The sequence below is a fragment of the Danio rerio genome, chromosome 11 (genome assembly GCF_052040795.2).
Source record: "Danio rerio strain M-AB ecotype USA chromosome 11, GRCz13ab, whole genome shotgun sequence".
Taxonomy (NCBI): domain Eukaryota; kingdom Metazoa; phylum Chordata; class Actinopteri; order Cypriniformes; family Danionidae; genus Danio; species Danio rerio.
This window is the reverse complement of record NC_141031.1, coordinates 7,001,442-7,023,656: the sequence shown is the minus strand read 5'-3', so window position 1 is coordinate 7,023,656 and position 22,215 is coordinate 7,001,442. Positions and strand designations below refer to the sequence as shown.

General features: G+C 39.6%; 2 protein-coding genes across 3 annotated transcripts in view; both read right to left on the bottom strand.

Annotated features, from left to right (window-relative positions):
- Positions 1-22,215, bottom strand: part of ranbp3a (RAN binding protein 3a) — a 1,280,039-nt gene that overhangs the window by 271,984 nt on the left and 985,840 nt on the right. The window lies entirely within an intron of this gene.
- The window catches only part of crtc1b (CREB regulated transcription coactivator 1b), a 31,186-nt gene that overhangs the window by 8,240 nt on the left and 731 nt on the right, over positions 1-22,215 (bottom strand). Inside the window, 9 exon segments of the mRNA NM_001365302.2 lie at positions 1,870-1,956; positions 3,305-3,391; positions 3,476-3,688; positions 7,303-7,639; positions 7,765-7,870; positions 9,903-10,006; positions 10,089-10,150; positions 15,698-15,823; positions 18,748-18,864. Coding sequence (NP_001352231.2) covers positions 1,870-1,956; positions 3,305-3,391; positions 3,476-3,688; positions 7,303-7,639; positions 7,765-7,870; positions 9,903-10,006; positions 10,089-10,150; positions 15,698-15,823; positions 18,748-18,864 — 1,239 coding nt within the window.

The following is a 22,215-nucleotide window of genomic DNA, read 5'->3' as shown; positions in this document are numbered from 1 at the left end:
TTAAGTTACATTGCATCTACATGCCAACTGATTCTCATTAGATTGTCAGTAGACTGTTAGGTTGAGGTCAGAGCTAGGGTTAATGTAGAAGTGTAAACTAAGGTTTTCTTGGGTGATAATTTGATTTAGTCGATTGGCTATGGTGTATGTTTTTGGACAGTGGGAGGAAACCGGGAAACCTGGGGGGAAACCAACGTGAACACGGCGAGAACATGAAAACTGCACAGAAACGCCAACCGGCCTGATAGAAGGTTGAACCAGCGGTGTTTTTGCTGTGAGGCAACTGTGCTAGCCACTGGGCCACCATGCTGTGGCAGGTAGGGGTGGAAGGGGGGTAACTTCAAGACGAAGTTACCTGGAGTGGACTGGTTGTTTATAATGCTTCCGTCATCATCTAATAGGGGAGATTACTGAGCTAATGAGGTGCCAGCCCTGTTGATCATAAGCACGTGATCCTCTCGAAATTAGTTCATAAATAAACCACACTTATTTTTGCTGCTCACGCGAAACAATAGTCACCAACCAATGAGAGTGATTGAACGTAAGAAAGCCAATTGGCTGAAACAATAGTTAAATGAGACTTTTTGCAGGTAAAACAGGAATATCTGACATTTTCCGAAACAGGATCTGGCTCAAATTAAGCACCGTCAATAATGTTACTTGTTGAGCATACATTTTAATAACACACAAAATCTTACCAATGATTTGTTATTCCTTTATGCTTTGTTTTCTTTGTTTGCTTGTTACTACACACGTACGCAGCGCAAAACTCCAGCATCTTAAGATTGGCTTTAGTCTTGACAAAGTGCGGGTAAACGACTTTTGTCCTGGGAGCCATGTACCAATTTGGCGACAGTACTGACACATGCTCAAGGCCCATATGCTATATGTAATAATTTTATGACACGCATTAATTTGTGAAGTTTTGCTTTAATCTAAGGGTGCTTTCACACCTGTGAATCGATTCAGTTGTTCCGAAACAGACATTACAAGTGTTACATTGTTGCTCTTTGCTCTTGGTGCGGTTCGCTTTCACACTGCAAAGTTTCTAATCGAACCAAAAGAGCTAAAACAAGTCACGTGTGAGTAAACTCTCCTCACATTGGTCAGTGTCAGGGTTTATTTTGCAGAGTCCAGCTTAGCTGATTCAGGAGAGGTGGTGGTTTGGTGGTGTTTGACATGGTGCACGCGACGTGTCTGAAGAGAGAGATGCGGTGGGGAGGGGTAAGAAGGTTGCGCGACGTAGCCTATTTGAGGACCAGGAGGGAGACGCGCGATTATTACCCGGAGATTATCACCCATTTGCGGGCATCCAGAGATTCGCGAAACTTCCATGAAGATAATTCTCTCTTCATATAGCCGTAAGCCTATTACATATCCATAAAACACTGTGATATAACCGCGCCCGGATCGTATCGCTTTCTTACTGCAATCGATCCGCTCCAGGGTTCGTTTCAATCGAGCTGAGACCACCTCATTCAAGCAATCTCGGAGCGATTACTTTGGCGCGGATCCGAGAGCGATTGCTAGTTTCATATATGCCAAACGAACCGCGCTAACTGGGCAAACGAGACAGGTTCTGAAACAAAAGTGTAGGTGTGAAAGCACTCTATGTGTGTATTGCTTACAGCACCTCCTAAATAAATCATAACGTCTTACTGTTTGTATATAACCGACAAATATCCCAGATATGCAGAATTTGACACTAATCTAAATCAAGCAGGCAAAAGCTAACTTCAGAAAAGACCACAGTCCACTATGAAAGCAGAAAAATGAACTTATCGATGGTGTTAATAACTGTAAAATCATGTAACGTAGTTGTCATTTATTTAATTAGAAGATTGAAAAGGATCACATGTATAACAGTACCTGGTTTGACAGGGAATTGGTCTGTCTGGAGGGAAGTTGCTGATCATAGAACGAATCTCCAAAGATGCTGCCAACCACCTGAATATGCTTGTGAAGACATAAAATCCACATCAGCTTCTCATTTTTAACCGGTTTTCCCTCTGATTAACCAAGATCTTTTAGTCTGTGCTGTCTTTTAGCAGATTCTTGAACAGAGTGACAATACTATGTTTTGTGCATTTGCTATCTAATTATTAGAATGTGTTTCGTGTAGTGCAGGGCCGGCCCGTGGCATAGGCAGTATAGGCAAATGCTAAGGGCGCTGTACATCCAGGGGGCGCCAGAAATGAATTAAGTTGTTTTTGTTTTTGATATTCCTGACACATTCAGTGATATACAGCAATAACTCAAAAACCTCTTACCCTAAAAAGATCTAAAGTGTGTTTCCTACAAAAAGACAAAGCTGGTTATGTTTCACAGCTGTCTTTTTCTTTTTTTTTTTTCGCTCGACATTACGACCACTGCTCCGTTTAGCCAGGAGAGCTCGCACAGAGTGGAGCTCTCAGTAAGAGACCGTCGGAAAAGTGCTTCTTTTTTTAGTTTTTTTTTTTTGCTCTGTTTTTGCTCTTTTTTTTGTTTGTTTTTTTGCGTGTTTTATTTTAAACACAACTAATTGTCTCTTAAATGAGAACAAACAGTTATTAAAGTAGTCGAATGCGTCATTCATACATTCATATAGATCTGTGCATTCTTACATTAACATCTCTGTTATCAAACAGAACACAACGAAAGATTCATCTGCTACTTTTCACTAAACAACTATACTAACTTTAATCAATATGCAAATACAATTAAAAGTTAAATAGATTTTATAGCTTTATTTAATTTCTGTATAAACCATTGTTTTTAATAAGTTAAACCTTTTATTTTATTGTCAATATTTTCTATAGTTTGCTTTGTATTCTATCATTTGAAGCTATTTGTTGTCCCATATTTTTTACATCCCAACGTTGACAGATATGGCATAACATTGCTAATCAATAAATATCTATAGTGCTATCTGTTAGGTTTAACGTCAGCTAATGTTATGGAAGGGCATAGATGTTATGGAAAATAGTAATGGTAATGTAACTACCCCCATCATTCCTTCCTCAAGCAAATGTGTAAATATTAGATCTATTCAGCAATAATGTTAATTGCATTGGCATATTTATTTGACGTTTTCCCAGCTTGTGGTAGTCGATCAAAAAGCTATTTAGTTTCTCATGACTATACACTAGCAGTGGAATTTACTGCGATGTGACGGGGAGCCACCTGAAATCTTGCCTAGGGCGCCAAACTGGTTAGGGCCGGGCCTGGTGTAGTGAAACTGAACATTTGTCAACACCCCTGTGAGTTGCTGAAAAAAAAATAATAATAATGAAATGACGAATTAAATTATAAATGTTATGCTTACTTGTGGTGAACCACCAGGTGAGAAGCCCTGATTGGACACTGGAGATGTTGGGGACTGATTTGTTGAAGAGCCAGGCTGACTGCGGTACTGTAGAGGAGGAATTACAGGATTTGGTGAATTTGTGCAGAACTGAAATGACAAGGTCAACCTAAAGTAAAATGTAAGACATACCGAGTTGGCAGTTCCACCTGTGGTTGTCGGTGATTGGCTGGCAAGAGAGGTCTGGGTGGTGCTGGGGGTGGAGCTTACGGTGAGGGGCGGGAGCCGTATGAGACGGATGTTCTGAGGGAGGGTGTGTGGCTGCTTCTGCAGGTCGTTCAGTAAACTCAGCAGCGAGTACTGAGACAACTGCTGCTCCAGTAATAGACTGTCCATCGTGATCGGCTATGACGACAGCAATGTTAAAAATTAGACAATTCTATATACATTTATAAATTTCACAATACATTCATCCATTTTCCTTCGGATTAGTCCCTTTATTTTTAGGGGTTTCTACAGCTTAATGAACCGCCAACTTATCCAGTATATGTTTTACGCAGCGGATGCCCTTCCAGCCGCAACCCAGTACTGGGAAACACCCATACACTCTCATATGCTACAGCCAATTTAGCTTGTTGAATTTACCAACAGCACATGTCTTTAGAGTGTGGGGGAAACGAGAGCACTCATGTGGAAACCCACGCCAACAAGGGGAGAACATGCAAACTCCACACAGAAATACCAACTGACCAAGCCAAGGCTCAAACCAGCAACCTTCTTACTGTGAGGTGACAGTGCTAACCACTGAGCCACCATACTGCCCAGTTTCGCGATACATGTTGTTCCAAAGTATCCTTACAGAAAATCTTAAATACCAATGTTTATAATTTAACTCGGAATCTTCCAGGACGTGTTGCAGTGTTTAGCTTTAACTTCCAATAATACACCTGTTTAGCAGGCAGCTAGCTCTCTGCAACTCTCACATGGTCGCCCACTGAAGCTAAGCAGAGCTGCGCCCCATCAGTACCTGGATGGGAGACCACATGGGAAAGCTAGGTTGCTGCTGGAAGTGGTGTAAGTGAGGCCCACAGGGAGCACTCCACCTGAGATCTGTGTGAGTCCTAACGCCCCAGCATATTGATAGGGACTCTATACTGCTCAGTGAGCCCCATCTTTCAGATGAAAAGTTAAACCAAGGTCCTGACTCTCTGTGGTCGTTAAAAATGCCAGGACGTCCTTTGAAAAAGAGTAGGGGTTTAACCCCGGCATCCTGGCCAAATCTGCCCACTGGCCTCTGTCTATAATGGCCTCCTAACCATTCCCATATCATAATTAGCTTCATCATGCTGTCTTCTCTCCACCAGAGAATATTGCAGTCTGGCGCAATATGGCTGCCATCGCGTCACCCAGGTGGATGCTGCACACTGGTAGGAATTGTAAGGAATTTTTACAGTAGGGATAACTGTAAGGAATTATTATTATTATTATTATTATTAATTGTCTGGAACTCTCTAGTATGCCTAGTAAGACCATGGCTGCTTTTAAAATTGCAAACTTCCCTATACAGATGTTCCGATACCCTTTTTTCCTTCGCGATACAGATTCCGATACCTGAGCTTAAGGTATCAGTGATACCGAGTACTGATCCGATACTGGAATGTGTATCTGTAGGAACAGTTGTGTATACTACTAGCCCTGATTAAATTAAGAGAATTAATGTACAGGGTGCTTCAGACGTATCCATTAATAAAACATTAACAGACAAATATAGTGAACTAGAGTCTTTTTTTTTTCTCTGACATTTTCATTATTAGATATTCAACAGTAGTATTATTTACTGTACTGTGCTGAAACAAGATTAGCCACAAATCAAACACTGAAAGAAAAAATTTAGGTTTCACAGTGTAACTATAATAATAAATAATAAAATAATAAAACAACCTCTTTAAAAACGTACAATTCAGAAACATTTTTTAAATAAAATAGCATTTCCCTCTTCTTTTTCTGCTCTAACAGTGGTTGTTCACAGATAAATTTACATCGGATGTCGCTATTGTTGTCTATTGGAAGGAGTAAGTCAATAGAGCCATTTTGGTACAGGGTAGCGCTCCATTGAAATGAATGTGGGACCAAGGTGCAGTGGCCATCTGGAGCCAGAGGTATATACACAAATATACATACATCTATGATCGAGAGTTTTCCCGGTGGCCAGAACGCAAATATCTACATCAATGAATAAGTGACCGCACGGGCATTGCCGACAAAGAGCATGTGTTGGAGTGCATGAAAATGTATCATCATCCCTCCCTGTTAAATTTGACCTAATCCAAAAACAATGGTCCCAACGTATTTCCTGTTTTACATTTTTAACCTCCATAGCTTCCAAGAATGTAAACAGAGCCACATATTGATAAATAATAGCTGCGTCCCAAATGGCACACTATGCACTCATGCACTATGTACTTATGCACTTACACACTCAACAGGATAGTATATGTATGTAGTGTCGTCCCAAATGGCACACTAATATTTTTTTACTAAGCGGAAATTCAAACTGTTTCTTTGATGACGTTTGACAGTCGCCAAATCAGTGAAATAAACAACAGAATTTATCAAATAATACCTGCCGTGAGTATAACCGCATACACCATAGGGAGGCGCTATAATCACTCTCGTAGAAGAATTTTGCTTTCACCATCCAAAATAAATAAAGTTATCCAACATGTGCACCTGATAGCTTCGCCCCTTCCGCTACGTGAGCAAACCTGCGGTCGTTGAGTGCGTGAAGTGTCCATCATTACACACTTCATTTTAGCGGCTGAATGAGTGCATCATCCGGGTAATTAAAGTGCACTTATTATTTTTAGAGTTTTCAGTGTAAACGCACTACTTACACTATTTATACTACAAAATGGCGTAGAATAGTGCATAAGTATGCGATTTGGGACGCAGCTAATGTGATGAGAGCTGTTTTTACATCAAATTATAATTGCAGTTATGAAATAGATTGATAACAAGCAGGAAATGTTCATGGGCCAATGACATAGCCAGATTAAAACAGTCTATATAAGATTTAAATTTAAGACTTTTAAATTAAGCATTTGTTATCTTAATACAATTCAGTTTTAGAAAGCAGCACAGTAGTTATTGAAATAACACTATAAACTTTAAATTCACTTTCAAGGTCCTGGTTGTTTTATAGTATTTTCCAGGCATTGAATTCATATGTTTGTAACTCTCAGGGCCTACTCACACTATGCCATCCATACCGTGCCCAGACCCGTTTCCCGGATCGTTTGAGAAGTGTGAGTGCGCTGAATCGGGCTCCAGCACAGTTTACTTGGCCGGCCCTGGCCCGGTTGGAAGAGGTGGGCCTGAGCGCGGTTCACTTGGGCTTTGGCGCGGTACACTTGTGTGCGAGTGCAAAACGCGCCAAAGCCCGAAACTGAAAGCGAGACGTGACTTTTAAGGGGCTGTTTCATATGGATTTATTCATCTTTCTTACTGTTCAGTGAACGCAAACTGCCGTAGTTTATTAAAGACGAGAACTCACTGCACGACAGCTGCGCGCCTTCAGCAGACCTCCTCATCCCTCCAGCACGAGAGCTTTATGATTGTTTATGAGTGCCAAAAGTGGCGGATCTGTTCGGCAAAATATCTGACTGCGTGTCCCCGCATCCCTAAGGACTGTTTGGCGAAATATTTGACTGCATGTTAGTGCATAATAAACGACTGAAATGATATAACTAGAGAAATCTCGACTGTGCTGCTGAGTGAAAGAGCGCTTCTCACTGAACAGCACAGCAGCGATGACGTAAGCATGCCGAGGCCCATTTGTGGTGTGAGTGCGGGCAACTGTACCTAGTGTGAGTACAGCCTCAATGTACTTTCAAGAAGTCTGTGAACCCTGGTTTTCATAAGTTGCTACATATTAAGCTCTCTCAGCCATCATAGCTGAGCTATACAGTGTACATTTTAACTGGAATGCAAGCAAAATTGATATTTAGAAGTTGGCTTACCTGTGCAATTGGTATCTGAGGAGAGGCAGCAGACGGTAGTGTGGGTGTGGTTTGCTGTTGGCTGAGGCTGGGTGAGGGGGCGGAGCCTGTGTGCTGGGCTGGAGGGGAGGGAGGAACGTGACTGGCAGCACTGATCCCCAGGTGGGTCAGATTGGTGGTCAGGTTGCTGGTACTGCTGGAACTGGATGTAGGAAAGGTAATAGGGTCGTCCGGATCCAGTGGGGTCGGGAGGGGAGGAGGGAACTGGATGTTTGTCAGATCAGGTAAAGAGCCGCCTGTGCTGTGAGCACCTGGCATCAAGGAGCAATTCATTTCTTCATCGGGAGAGGGAAATATGCTGGTGAATAAAAATGACACAGAATACATAGCGAGATAAGCTATGGTAATGTTGGTGGGTGTTATTTTTAGATAATGGCCGACACTTTCTACTCATGTTAGAGGCTAATAAAACAAATAACTTACTTAATGCCAGGAACATCACAGGAATCTGTGAGCAGAGATGTCTTGGAATCATCTTTCTCCATTTCTGATTCAGCATCCTCTGTGTCCGGAGGGGTGAGCAACAGCACTGATGAAACACAGATATGGAGGAAATAGCGGTTACGACATTGTAAATGAGGAAAAACACCTTACATGTTGGTGTATGATTTACTGAGTTTGATGTTACTGTGAATTGTGTGAGTTTTTACAGGGCACCTATGGTGAAGCATCTTTTTTTCAAGCTGTTTGGACAGACATGTGTGTAGGTATAGTGTATAGACCGCCATATTGGGGTGATATAAACACACCCAGTGCTTTTTTTTTTCAATTTAACAAAATAAAAACGGTGGACCAATTTAAGCGGTTTTCAAAGTGACCACAACTTGACGTAGGAGTGCGTTCCCCACTCCCACCAATATTGATTGACAGACGCATTACCATATCCTCAGTTTGTTGTTTCACGTCCGCCATTTTCAGCATGCGAGTCAAAGCGATGTCAAAATCAACCTTTCACATCATAATATTCATTAATCTTTTAAAAGGGCTACACTGCAAAAAAAAAAAAATCCGTAATTTTACGTTTAAAAACAAAAAAAAACGTCAAATAACGGCCGTTAAATTCAACCCAAGCTCATTCTGAAAACGTAGTCCCGTGGACGTTTCTGAAGACAGCGGAATATGTCCCGGGAGGTACGTACGGCTGCATTTATTTTTTTCAAGCGAACGCTGCGGGGCGGTGTGACGCCGTTCCCTTTCGCGCTTGCCGGCCGACCGCTTACCTCCTTGTGGAGGGCTTTCCCGCTACAACCCGTTTGTCCACTCAGCTCACCGTGTAACGTCGGCAGGCTCGAGATGCAGAGAGGAGGAGTTGACCACGGCGATCGATCGGTTTCGAGTCCGGGGAAGAGCAGTTCCAGCAATCAGGTAAGACAAAAACAGAATCCCAAAAATTAAGTGAACGAGTTTCATAACAGGGTGAGAACGCGGTGAAATCCGAAAACGCGGTAGAAAAAAAAAAAAATCAGGGCTTTTCTTTTTTTGGACGGCTTTTGTAAACTGTTGCTCGGGTTTAGGGGAAGCGAGCGGGCGGGCGGGTCGATCGGTAAAATTGGTTGGGTTCAGGGAAAGAGGAGGGCAGTCAGCCGATTGGCCGGTCGTGCAGTCAATCATCCGGTCAGTCGGACAGCGGCCTCTGGCGGGTTGACGCGAGAGTTCGCGCCCGCGAGAGACGTTCGAGATGAGAAAAATCACACAACAGCGGCCTCTCGCGGATTCGCAAAAACAAAAACTGCAGCCGTACGTACCCGCCGGGACGTATTCCGCGGTCTCCAGAAACGTCCGCGGGACTACGTTTCCACAATGAGCCTGGGTCGGTTAAATTACAGGAATGTACTGTAAAATAACAGGTTAAATTACAGAAATTTACCAGAAATTTAAATTTAAGGAAATTTCTGTAATTTAATGTCCGTTATTTTACGTTTTAAACTGTAAATTTACGGATTTTTTTTTGCAGTGTACTTTTTACTCAAACTTTAAGTATTATTTACAACAGATTCTTTTACTCTACTTGAACTACATTTTGAGCAAGTAATCGTACTTTTACTTGAGTATGATTTGCAGTATTATTTCCACCACTGTAGATCAGTTAAATAACGCGCGATTCACATGGGCAGTCAGCGTCAATGCTTGACAGAGGACTTGTCTGAAGTTGGGACTGACGCGATTGTAATAGCAGCATCAGCCAATGAAATTAGACCACAATTGGCTACTGTCAGAGCTGGGGTATTTACATTAAGCAATCTAATTGGCTGACGCTTCTGTTAGCGCTTGAAATATGAGAAATTCCTAACTTCTGTAGCAAACTACACCATTGAAGCAGCACATAGATCCAAAATTCAATTCAACTTAATGTCACCCATTCTAAAAAATGGGAAGCGCTGACGCTGATGCCTTGTGTGTATCGGACGTAAATGTACCCAAAAGAAAGAGAAAAAGATATGTATTAACTTTGTAGCTTATTGATGTTAACTTAAACATTTTTTTCAATCAAACTAATGAAAACAAAACAAACAAACACATCACAAATTCAAAAAAAAAGAAAGAATCTCCCAAAATCTTACATGTCTTTACGCCTTTTGACTGCAATTCCTGAGATCCACCAACAAAAGAGTCCTGTGGAGCTGGATTCACAGCGCTCTGGTGTAGAGCTGAGTCAGAGTTTGTTCTGCAGGAGACCAGCAGAGGTGAGAACATGTATAAACCCTAGGATTTATGACCCTTATTAGTTAATGAGAGAAACTGTTTACCTCCGCCAACTTGTGTCAGGAGGCGGTGACAGATATACCGAGCCATAAGGGCAGCTGTCAATGTGATTAAAGTTAAGGACGTCTCACATGCATACATCAACATTATAGAAATCGGTCACACATATGGTTGAAGTCAAAATTATTAGCTCACCGGTATTTTTTTTTATATGTTTCCCAAATGATGTTTAACAGAGCAAGGAAATTTGCTGTGTTTCCTATAATATTACTTCTTCAAGAGAGAGTCAGATTGTTTTTTTCGGTGCCTAGAATAAAAGGTGCTGGGCCCTATCATACACCCGGCGCAGTGTGGTGCAAGGCGCGGCGCAATAGTCTTTTGGTAGTTTCAGCTTGGCGCAAGAGTTGTTTTGAGGCATTGCGCTACGCTGTTTAAATAGCAAATGTATTAGCGCTCATTTGTGCGCCCATAGGCGTTCTGGTCTAAAAAGGAAGGCGTTCTGTGGCGGACCGCTGGTGCGTTGCTATTTTGAAAAACTATAATAGATTTTTCATTAGACCAAAACTAACCCGGTCTAAACTCCGGCACAGAGTTGCGCCTCGCTTACGCACTGCTTAATACGCACAAGAGAGCAATAGGCAAATATCTTTACATATGAAAAAATTAAAATATTAAGGATATATATAGGATATAATAAGAATAGATATAGGATATAAATATAAAGGATTAAAATATTACAAAACATTATTTTCTAGCCTACATAAACATGAAAAATCACTGCTTTTATGTCTTCTTCATCTCGGGAGGCTTTTTTCAGTTCATTCATAACAATTTGCTTTTGTATAATGTTATTATTATAAGCAGTATTATTTATTATATCCATATTTATATTTGTTTTATTAAAAACAAGCTTAGATTTGCCCACCTGTCAGGTTTTAGACTATATGGGGCACAGCATGTGTTTTAGGATATAACTCAGGTTTTTGAGCACAATTTGTTATTATTGTTCATTTATTCGTTTGCTTGAAATTAGAACTGAATTTAGACATAGTTTTGAAACAAATCTTTGCGCTTAACAAACAAAATTACTTATTTATAGACTAATTGATGTCTGTGCATAAAGGTTTCCCTATCCAAGAGCGAATGTGGAAGTAGTTTCATTATCTCTCATTCTCAGCAGTCTCATTCTCATGCTCTGTTTAACAGTTTTCTGTTAAAAAATCAGTTAACTGTTTGCTAGTGAAATGCTCATTTTTTCCACTTACTTTGTGTCCTGTAAATAGCGAATGCGCTCTTGGCGTGATGCAGCTAACTCTTAAAGGGAATGGGAAATGAGACTCTAGTTGGTTTATTCTCAAAACACACCTATAACTTATTAAGAAAATAAACTCAACCCTTTTAGACCATGCGCCATTGCGCAAAGCAGGTTTTCCTGTCCTTAAATTAGCAAAAACGCGTTCTGACACGCCCTGAAAGCGTTTGCGCCCTGCGTTTTGCGCTCTGCGCATGGACCATCAAAATAGAGCCCGCTGTATGTAAGTTTTACACCCAGTGGTTGAACTAGGTATTGCATTCCTGGATCAAAACAAACACAAGCACAGGTTGCCAGACTGATGACCAACAGGAGCGAGTCTGACCATCTAAAGGATTATTTAAATCGTGTTCTAGAAGGAATATTATTGTATAGTATATTCATATATTCAGTATATTCATATTTTTAATATGCATTATTAAATCAAAAACCTTACCATTTCGTGGCTGAGTGCATATTATGTGCTTCTGAATGGCTGTATATATATTATTGTCGTGTTACGTCTGATGCGAACAGCCAAATTGCTTATCACTGCGACTCCCGTCACGTGTTGTGTTGTTAGGATACAGGGTTACAATGTAACCTGCTATTGTTTACATTCTAATATTTATATTATTTTCTGATTAATAACCACCTCATGTGAAACTCTAAATCTGCGTCTCATTTCGAAGTCTGCTACTGTCCACCAAAGGAAGCATTTCGGTCATGAATGAATGCTTTGAAAGCCTTTCAGAAAGACCAAATGAAATACGTGCAGTTTTGCCAACTATTTTTAATGAAAAGTCACTAAGCTCTGCTCGAAAAGTCGCTAAATGTCGCGAGATTATGTCATACGTCAACGTTTGTTTTACAGCCTATAGTTAATAAAAGGGTATTTATATTTGCACTACGCTTAATATATGCATGTAAATTTAATTAATTAAATGTAGTGTTGTTTGAATATCAGTATGGATGTGTAGTAGTGTAAATAATTTGTAAATATTTTAGTAAATAATGTAATTGCTGCCTACAACTTTCATTTTTGAGCACATGACGGTGATTTTTATCTTTATCATCAGTGGTTTTATCTAAACTATAAACTGTTATCCTAGTAGTTCTGTGTTATTTGACTGTTTGTAACTTCATAACTAACTCAAAAGACTAAAGACTGAATCTCTTTCTTGATTTTCTAAATTATAGGGGAATTACCCACCTTTGTCACACATGTTGCATGAGTTCAACCGTGCATACCGGTTGCAAAAAAAAAAACCGGTTGCAGTAGCAAACATGTCGTGTTGTGCGGTAGGATGCCAGAAGCGAAAGTCCAAAAATAGAAATATTAAATCTTACCGTACACCACACTGCATTTAATGCCAACCGAAGACGTCTTTGGCTAACAGCCATCAGATAAGCTGAATGGATTGAGGACCTAATTAAAAATGCTGGACTCTGTAGTTCTTTTGTTATATCAGGTAAGTTCACGCTATGCTGAATCATACACATTACTTGTTTTTGATTGCAGCAATGATTTCAGCAAAAACTGTTAAAGGGTCACGAAACACCAAAACACATTTTTTGAGCTGTTGACAGTCGTATATGTGTCCCACACTGCTAAAAACAGCATTAGGACACATATATTTCATTAAAAAGTGTAAATTGGATTTTTTTGTGTTATTTCAAGCTAATTCGTACTTCCGGTTTGAAACGAATTTTTGAAGCTATGAGACAATAGCCTGTATTCCAGCGTGCAGACTGGACATCTGTCCCAGAGTGTGTCTTATTACATCTTACAGTGTGCTGCATTAATGCAAGAGTAAGGCTTGGTTCAAACCAATCAGCGCGCGCTGTATTGAGCAACTTTATTAATATTCATTACTGTCACAGTGTTTAGACGACAGAGATGCCATGTTGTGTTGGCAAAACAAGCGTGAAGTGTTGCTTTTATAGTTTACTGCAGTTAGGTTTTGTTTTCATTTTCTCTCTGTGAGAGCTCAGCTGGAGTCACGTGTGGATTAACAGTGTACGCGACGCTCGACAACAATAACTTAGGTGTCTAAGGAGGAACATTGTTTACCTGAGAGCTGTTCTCATCTGCAAATGCTGAGATCCGGATTCGCTTGTAGTCTCCTCTTAATACAGACGCGGCTCTAGTTGCTGGTGATTGTCCCGTCTGATTTGGTAAGTGAGCGACCAGTGCTCTTTGTTTATTCAGTTTTTTCGTATCGAACTAAGTTAACTATTGCACTGAGCGTAAACATGTTAGCACCACAACCAAACTTTACCCTCGTGTAGGATTTTCACCGCATTTTGTGACCAGAATAACACACGCAGCTTTCTGACGCTACCTGCCGAGTGCATCTAAGTTTCCAGGAAATGCTGTTTTTTTCTGTCATTCGCCGTGCGGTATCAAACATTGCATGAAAAATACACGCTTAGAGCAGTTCCTCATCACCATGCCTCTTTTCTTCCTCCGACACTCCCCCTAAACAAAGCTGGACACGCCCACTTTTCAGACTTTTTCCAAAGTAGAGGTGTGAAAACACCCTGCTGAAACGAGGGGGTTTCATGGCCCTTTAAATATGATGAATTAAACTGCGGACACTGAATGCCTAGAATGAAATGTAAAGATGCAAGTTCACATACCCAGCCATACAATAGCAGTTCGCTGTCAGAATGCAGTTGTTTTGCTTGTTGATGATTAATTACCCAGGCCTTGTACAGTTCCTTCTTCTTTCCTTGTCTTTAGCTAGGTAGAACCTCGGTTTTTAGCACTACATAGTTTTGAATCTGGTAACCATTATTTCTTGCACATGACCACACAGAAGCAAATCGTAGGCATCCAAAGACTTGTTTAACTTCTCTCTTGTAAAATCACTTGGAGTTTCAATGAGATAGTTGTATATTTGGGGCTGGATGCTTGGCCATTTCATCTTATCCAATATGCATTGGGAGGGTCCTTTCGCAAATGGACCTATCAGACAAACGCCGCTCACTTTAACGTTAATTTTGACGAATAACTGTGCTTATTACTGGGTGACAAGCTGTTATAATACACTGAAAGCATTATGTAAATAATATAAGTAATCAATATAACTTATCCCTAATACAACAACAAACTCTGTCCCGCATCGGATGTCATTCCCTTGCTGTAAATATTAGCGCTCCCAGTTTTTTTCTGCAACCTCGCTGCGCGCGCATCCTGAATGTTTACAAACCGGTAATTCGCCTAAAAAACTCCAGTAACACCAAAAAAAGTAGCAAGATTCGTCGTTTTTTTTTTTAAATGTGTCACTGGGGGGTGTGAAAGCTCACTAAATATTCGCCTGTTAAGTCGTGATGTAAGGAATACTGTTTCCAGGTCCAAGCCACTACTAATTTGAATTAAGAAAATATTCGTTTATGTCTACTTATGTCGTTTTAGTCACACTTTAAAATGAATGTTATATAAAATCATGGTGTACACAACAGTCTCCGGACTTCCTGCATCAGAAACACTAAAATTTTAATAATTTCTAAAAATGTATCACTTTCTGGCCATCTGATATTAGGCATGGATATATATATATATATATATATATATATATATATATATATATATATATATATATTGGGATCGTGATTTTAGAAAGTATTACAGCGCTTTAAAAATGTTTATTATTACTATTTAATGAGTCTCCCCATCCAGTTTGATAGAGCACTTGGACTCGGAAGTCGATTCGAATGACGTCACACTTAAGCGGATAGCCACAAAGTCGCTAAGTTGGCGACATTGAATATGTGGTTTTCCAACAAGGCAAATGCTGAAGTGCTGAAATATAATTGGCTAAAGTGGCAGTGGACGGGTTAAAAGAACCAAAACAAAGACAGCATTCCGACATTTTCAAAGAAGAATATCTGACTTCAGCATTGTTTTTCAGATAAACAAGAATGTTCACTTAGCATGTTTCTTAAATATCTGCAAACACATTATGGTATTTTTATGTTTTAGAAGAGTCAAAAACTAACATAAAGCACCTTTAAGGTCAATATTATTAGCCCCCTATTTATTCGATTGTCTACAGAACAAACCATTGTTATATAATGATTTGCCTAATTATCCTAATTAAGCCTTTAAATTACACATACTAGTCAATATCTTTGAAAGATATCTAGAAAAATATTATGTACTATCGTCATGCCAAAGATAAAAGAAATCAGTTATTATAAATGAGTTATTACAACTACTATGTTTACAAATGTGTTGAAAGATAATCATCTTTCCGTTAAACAGCTATTGGGAAATAAATAAACATGGGCGCTAATAAGTCTGACTTCAACTGTATACAAGTCCAGTAAAACAAAACTCTTTCCTGTAAAGGATATCTGACGTCCGTGCTTGTCCACAGAGAGAGGTCTACGATGCGGAGAAGCGATGCGATTCCGGTCACGGTAGACGCGGTCCACCAAGCCATGATGCCGGGACGTCCGATTGGTGTCTAAAACTGTCGTCTGCAAAAGAATTTAATTTGTGATCCTCTATGTAAAACTGACTTTCCCAGTAAAAGTTGTTGCAGTGTTAGGCAAATAAAAGCATAACACAGGCTTCCAGGCTGAAGATGGACTAGCAGTATGAAAGCTTAGAGCAATGACGACCATTTTGTATATCCTTATGCTCGTGTTTCATTAATGAAGAGCAATGAGAAGGAAGAAAATGACATTTATGCAGATATATCTCTTTGTTACATTTACCTAATTCAGTAAAATGGAAATCGTCACTACTTAGGGTGACTGATAATTTTATGAATCTTTGCTTAATTCTTTGCTTTACAATGTGAACAATGAGTCATTCCTACTATGCAGTGCATGTCCCCATTAGCAACTCCAAAGGGTATCCGGATAAATAATCCATATTTACATATGTCTGAAGGTTCTTGGATCATACAACTGAGTATAAAAGACTTTACTTTCAATACTACAACAACATTTAACACCAATTTATGTCCTGATATCAGAATAAATATACTGACATTTGTTATAGTATAGTATCTAGCATACATTCAACAATCCCCTTGCATTCATGTTTTTTAAGACATACCTTTTAAAAACTGCATACGAATATAATAGTAAGTGAAGTATGTGTATTTATGTATATTGTGTGCGTGTTTATATATGTATGTACAGTGTGAATGTATAAACACATGTACTCTACCTGACAAAAGTCTTTTCATGAATCCCAGTTGAAAGGGAAACAAATAATAACTTGACTTCTGGTTGATCATTTGGAAAAGTGGCAGTAGGTAGACATTTTAGATGAATCATCTGTTTAACTGCATCCCAATCATCACAAATACAGGAGAAAACGCATTTAAACCTGCATATACCCAAGATTCTCACAGAAATCGGTCAGGTTTGGTAAAGGAAAAGTCATGGTTTGGGGTTACATTTAGTATAAGGGTGTATGAGAGATCTGCAGAGTGGATGGCAACATCAGCAGCCTGAGGTATCAAGACATTTGTGCTGCCCATTACATTACAGACCACAGGGGAGGGCAAACTTTAGCAGGATAGCGCTCCTTCTCATACTTCAGCCTCCACATCAAAGTTCCTGAAAGCAAAGAAGGTCAAGGTGCTCCAGGATTGGCCAGCCCAGTCACCAGACATGAACATTATTAAGCATGTCTGGGGTGAGATGAAGGAGGAGGCCATGAAGATGTCTTGATGGTTGATCTTGATGGTCTCTGGGAGTCCTGTAAGAACGCTCTCTTTGCCATTCCAGATGACCTTATTAATAAGTGATTTGAGTCATTGCAGAGATGTATGGATGCAGTCCTCCAAGCTCATGGGAGTCATACACAATATTCATACTTTTTCCACTGCAGCATAACTTTACATTCAATACTGTACATTATTTCTGTTATATTTGGTAAAATAAGCGTAATCTTGAGGCGAGGCTTTTGCCTTTCATAAACGCCACTTCGAATACCAAATGATCAACTAGAAGTCAAGTTATTATTTGTTGTTTTTAAAACGTTGATAGGAGACAAGACTTTTGTAAGGTAGTGTACGATGTGTTTATATATATGTGGTATATACACTATATTTTTTATATATGTGGTATTTATACACACTATGAACAGCAGCTACGCTAATTATTCTATTAATTCTTTATTTCCACCTGGGGATACTCATTCAGAGGCCCCCGGAGACTATGCAGTGCCACTGATGCGATCCAAGACCTGTGAAGAGATGATCCCAAGGTTCCACAATCCCGGACCAGGCCGTATCCTGAGCAGCTGCTGTGGTGGTCATGGAGGAGTAGAGAGTGTAAGAAATGAGTCTGCCTCGACCCAACTTCCACTCTAAATGGTGAATTGATGCTCATTTCCCAAAAGGGCTGACTTATGAGAGAAAAGAGAAGTCAACAGGGTCTTGTCTCTGCATTGTTTGAGGTGACTACATCTCGACCAAATGGTAACAATTGTAGAATGGGGATGGGTGTGGTGCACAAAGAACCATCTCATCAATGGTGTTGAAACTGCATTAACATGGAGAGATAGGGAGAACAGCTGGGTCAACAGCCAAGGAGCAACTTCATTAACATCTAAAGGCAACATCAAAAACAGTATAAAGGTTTGAGTTTAGGAATGTTCAGGGTTCATTCTGACTCCGGTGAACCCAAGGTACAGCCATGTATTTTGAGACTGCTATGCTGAATAAACATCTTCATTGAGATTTTCTTCGTCATCTTCATTTTTTCTTACAAGAGCATGTGTCTGATTCCTGTGACACTCCAGGCACAGCAGAGTCTTTGTTGATATCAAGCGTTCTCCACCCTCTGGCACCTAGACCTGGCACCTATTATGCAGCTCTGCATAATACAATGGGCCATAGGAGAAATGGTCGTGCCAAACTGAGCCTGGTTTCTCTCGAGATTTTTATTCTTCAATTTTGCCAATTGGTGAAGTTTTTTCCTCGCCGCTGTCGCCACTGGCTTGCATGGTTCAAGACTTGTAGAGCTGCGCATCGCATCGTGTTGAGGCAACTTGGAGCTAAACTCTGCAGGACGCCCGCCCTCTAGGACCGAGTTTGGGCACCCCTGCCAATTCAATGTATTATCCCAAGCTAAAAGTGATCCAGCCGGACCCAAAGATAGGCTAAAAGGATTCAAAATTGGAAAAACCCAACTGTTTAATACCTTTAATAATAATCTGCTTTAGCTTTTAATAGAATTAAATCACAACCATATTATCATGTATTTGTTTAGCAAGCTGACCCCGCTGAAAAGGCACTGCATAAGAGGAATGACCAGTCTAATGCATATAAGCATATCTAGGATGTTTAGGAAACTGATTAGGTGATTTAAAAGGTAGTTCATCCAGAAAGTGACAGTATAAAGACAGAATTTTCATACTTATAAAATTTCTAAGGTCTCACCTGAAAAGGAAGGTCAGTGTTGCTATTTCCAATCTGATTGACATTTGGCAGTGACCCTCCATAGCACTGAGCTCGATTCTGGCCTAGTTGCAAATACTGGGTCTTCTGTAACTGCAGCTGTGCAAAATAACAGTGCGTGAAAAGCAGCAGTGAATGACGCAATGAGCGCATGAATGAAATGTAAACCGGATACTCTGGAGGAATAACACTTTATCAAGTGAAGAATGGGAAAAGCAGACCAGTTAATAAAACGTAGCAGAACATGGGTATCAACATATGTGACCACACTAAAATAAGCTGAAGGTTAAACACCAGGGGCCTCATGTATCAACGCTGCGTACGCACAAAAACTTTGCGTACGCCAGGTTTCACGCTCAGAATCGCTCACGTTTGGATTTACTAACAATGAACTGAACGTGGGAATTTGCGCAGGTTCACGGCAGGTTTCTGGCAGGCGTACGCACATTTTTTGTGCGTGTCTGTTTTATTTCCATTGGCGACTCCTAGAGGCAGTTGTGTTAAATTCTTCTCTACAAAGTGTCTGATCCTTGCAATGGCGTCTGTATGAGACGGGTTCATATAGTAGGTATGTAAGATTTCCATACCATACAGTTGACCAGCTAAACATTAAAGCACAATTTGCAGCGGTCGCCTGTTTTCCCAATGTAATCTGAGCTATCTACTGCACGCACATTGCTATAAAGACACTATCTGAAGATGAATTTGCATGCGTGAATCAGAAACATTTCCATTCAATAAATGTGCAAATAAAATATGATGCACAAACTTATTGATGATTCCTACTTGTCTTACTCGTGATAAATAGTGGGCAAAATCTGATATGTAGCGGGGAAAAAAAAGAAGAATGAATTCATCAGACGCTGGATTCGAGCCGAGTTATGCTCGAACGTGTCAGTTCATGATCATATGCTTCTTATGAGGTGCGCCACTGAGACTGCGAAGGGTATAGCAACATTTTACAGATATAAACCACACTATTTCTTTTTTTAAATGCACTCAGTGCGATGTGCAGACCCAACTGTGTTAACCGTATCAGCTAAACTCTCCCACTCTATTTTTTCTTCTGTTGTTAATTCCGGAGAACAAACTTGCAAATAACACCGCTTTTCTCCGTTCTACCTCCGAAAGCAGCACCTCCAATTCACATTCTGTTCAAAGTTTCTCTTTTTGTTTGATTTTGCCGTTGCTTTTTCGTTGGGTTTTGCCATTAGCATAGTCATTAGCATATTCATACGGGGGAGGAGGCAGGGAGGGGTTTTGTGCTCGTGCATGTTGCGCTCAGTTTCACGTTCATTCGGATGTACAAAAGAATATGCGTGAGATTCGGCGTACGCAGTGTTTCATACATCTGAATTTTTTTCTGCGTACGCACATTTACAGCTTTGTGCGTACGCAATGTTTTAGTAAGATTTCCACGCAAGTCTTCGTACATGAGGCCCCAGGAGACTAAACAAAAGCCTGGATTTACAATATGGTAAGAATGATGATTTGCTAACTTCCAAACATTTTATTTCAGTGATTACTTCTCAGGGTTTGTTTGTTTTCATTTAAGTCATCGCAAAAGAAAGATAGAAATAAAGTTTCCTTTGTAAATTTCATTTACTGACACTGACCAAGGATTGGTATAAAATATTTTTAGCTTAAACTGAATTGACAGTGACCATTGTATTTTTTTACAGTATACACTCACCGGTCACTTTATTAGGTACACCTTACTAATACCAGGTTGAACCCCCTTTTGCCTTCAGAACTGCCTTAATCCTTCATGGCATAGATTCAACAAAGTATTGAAAATTTTGCTCAGAGATTTTGGTCTGTATTAATATGATAGCATCACGCAGTTGCTGCAGATTTGTCGGCTGCACATTCATGATGCAAATCTCCCATTCCACCACATCCCAATGGTGCTCAATTGGATTGAGATCTGGTGCCTGTGGAGGCCATTTGACTACAGTGAACTCATTGTCATGTTCAAGAAACCAGTCTGAGATGATTCACGCTTCATAACATAGCGTGCTATCTTGCTGGAAGTAGCAATCAGAAGATGGGTACACTGGGGTCATAAAGGGGTGTACATGGTCAGCAACAATACTAAGGTAGGCTGTGGTGTTTACATGATGCTCAATTGGTACTAATGGGCAAGAAAATATCCCCTACACCATTACACCACCACAACCAGCCTGAACCATTGATAGGATTCATGCTTTCATGATGTTGATCGCAAATTCTGACCCTACCCTCCAAATCTTGCAGCAGAAATCGAGATTCATCAGACCAGGCAACGTTTTTCCAATCTTCTATTGTCCAATTGATATATTGTATATTCTAATTGATATTATTCAATTGTATATTGATATTTTCTCTTTTTCTGACCATTCTCTGTAAACCCTAGAGATGGTTGTGCGTGAAAATCCCAGTAGATCAGCAGTTTCTGAAATACTCAGACCAGCTCGTCTATAAAAAAAGAGCTTCACGATTTTCTTCTAGCCTCTCTTGAAAATACATCAGCCTAATTAGTACAGCAAAAGTCAGTAAGGTACTTGAAAAATGTGGAGAAAAAATATTAAAAAGCCTTTACTGACATGGCTATTTCTTAAAACTGCACATACACGTTTTGATAACACTTCACCAGGGTAACCTGATGTAGCCGCAGTTTTAAGGAACAGCCATGTCAATAAAGGCTTTTTATTATATTTTCCACATTTTTGAGTGCCTTGGACTGATTTTGATGTTTATTCTGATGCTTACACAAAGATCATCGACACATTATTTAAGCTACCCCTGATAACTTTTTGATTGATTTTGGATTTTTATACACAGCCTAATTTGTATTAAAATTAACTTTAATAGGCTGCTTTTGGTGCTTTAGACCTTTTCAATGGTTATTTTTTTTTCTCAAGAATAAGGTTCAAATTTAGAATAAAAGTTAGGCTACTTGTAAAATAGATTTTTCTTTTTAGAAATTGGTCAATAGTGAAAGTTGACTTCACTTTGATGGGTTTTTTCCACAATTTATGAGGATATAGCAGTCAAAATAGGTCAACTGAGAATATAGTGGGCTCTTTCGAACCCCCCGAATCCCCCCGTGGCTACAGGCCTGATATAAATGATATGATATATTGATTAATAATGAGATATATTAAATTAAAATGTGATACATTGAATGATAATATGATATATTTGATAATATATATTATTTATAATTTTATTTAATTTTTATATGCATAATATATCTCTTTTTTTTACTACAACTACTGTTTACTGTTTTTTTTTTATTATATATGAATGTTATTTTATTTTTATGTAAACTTTACAACTGCTTTGGCAATACATTTGTAACATTTGTCATGCCAAAAAAAGCAATTATTGAATTGAATTGAGAGAGAGAGAGAGAGAGAGAGAGAGAGAGAGAGAGAGAGAGAGAGAGAGAGAGAGAGAGTGTGTTTA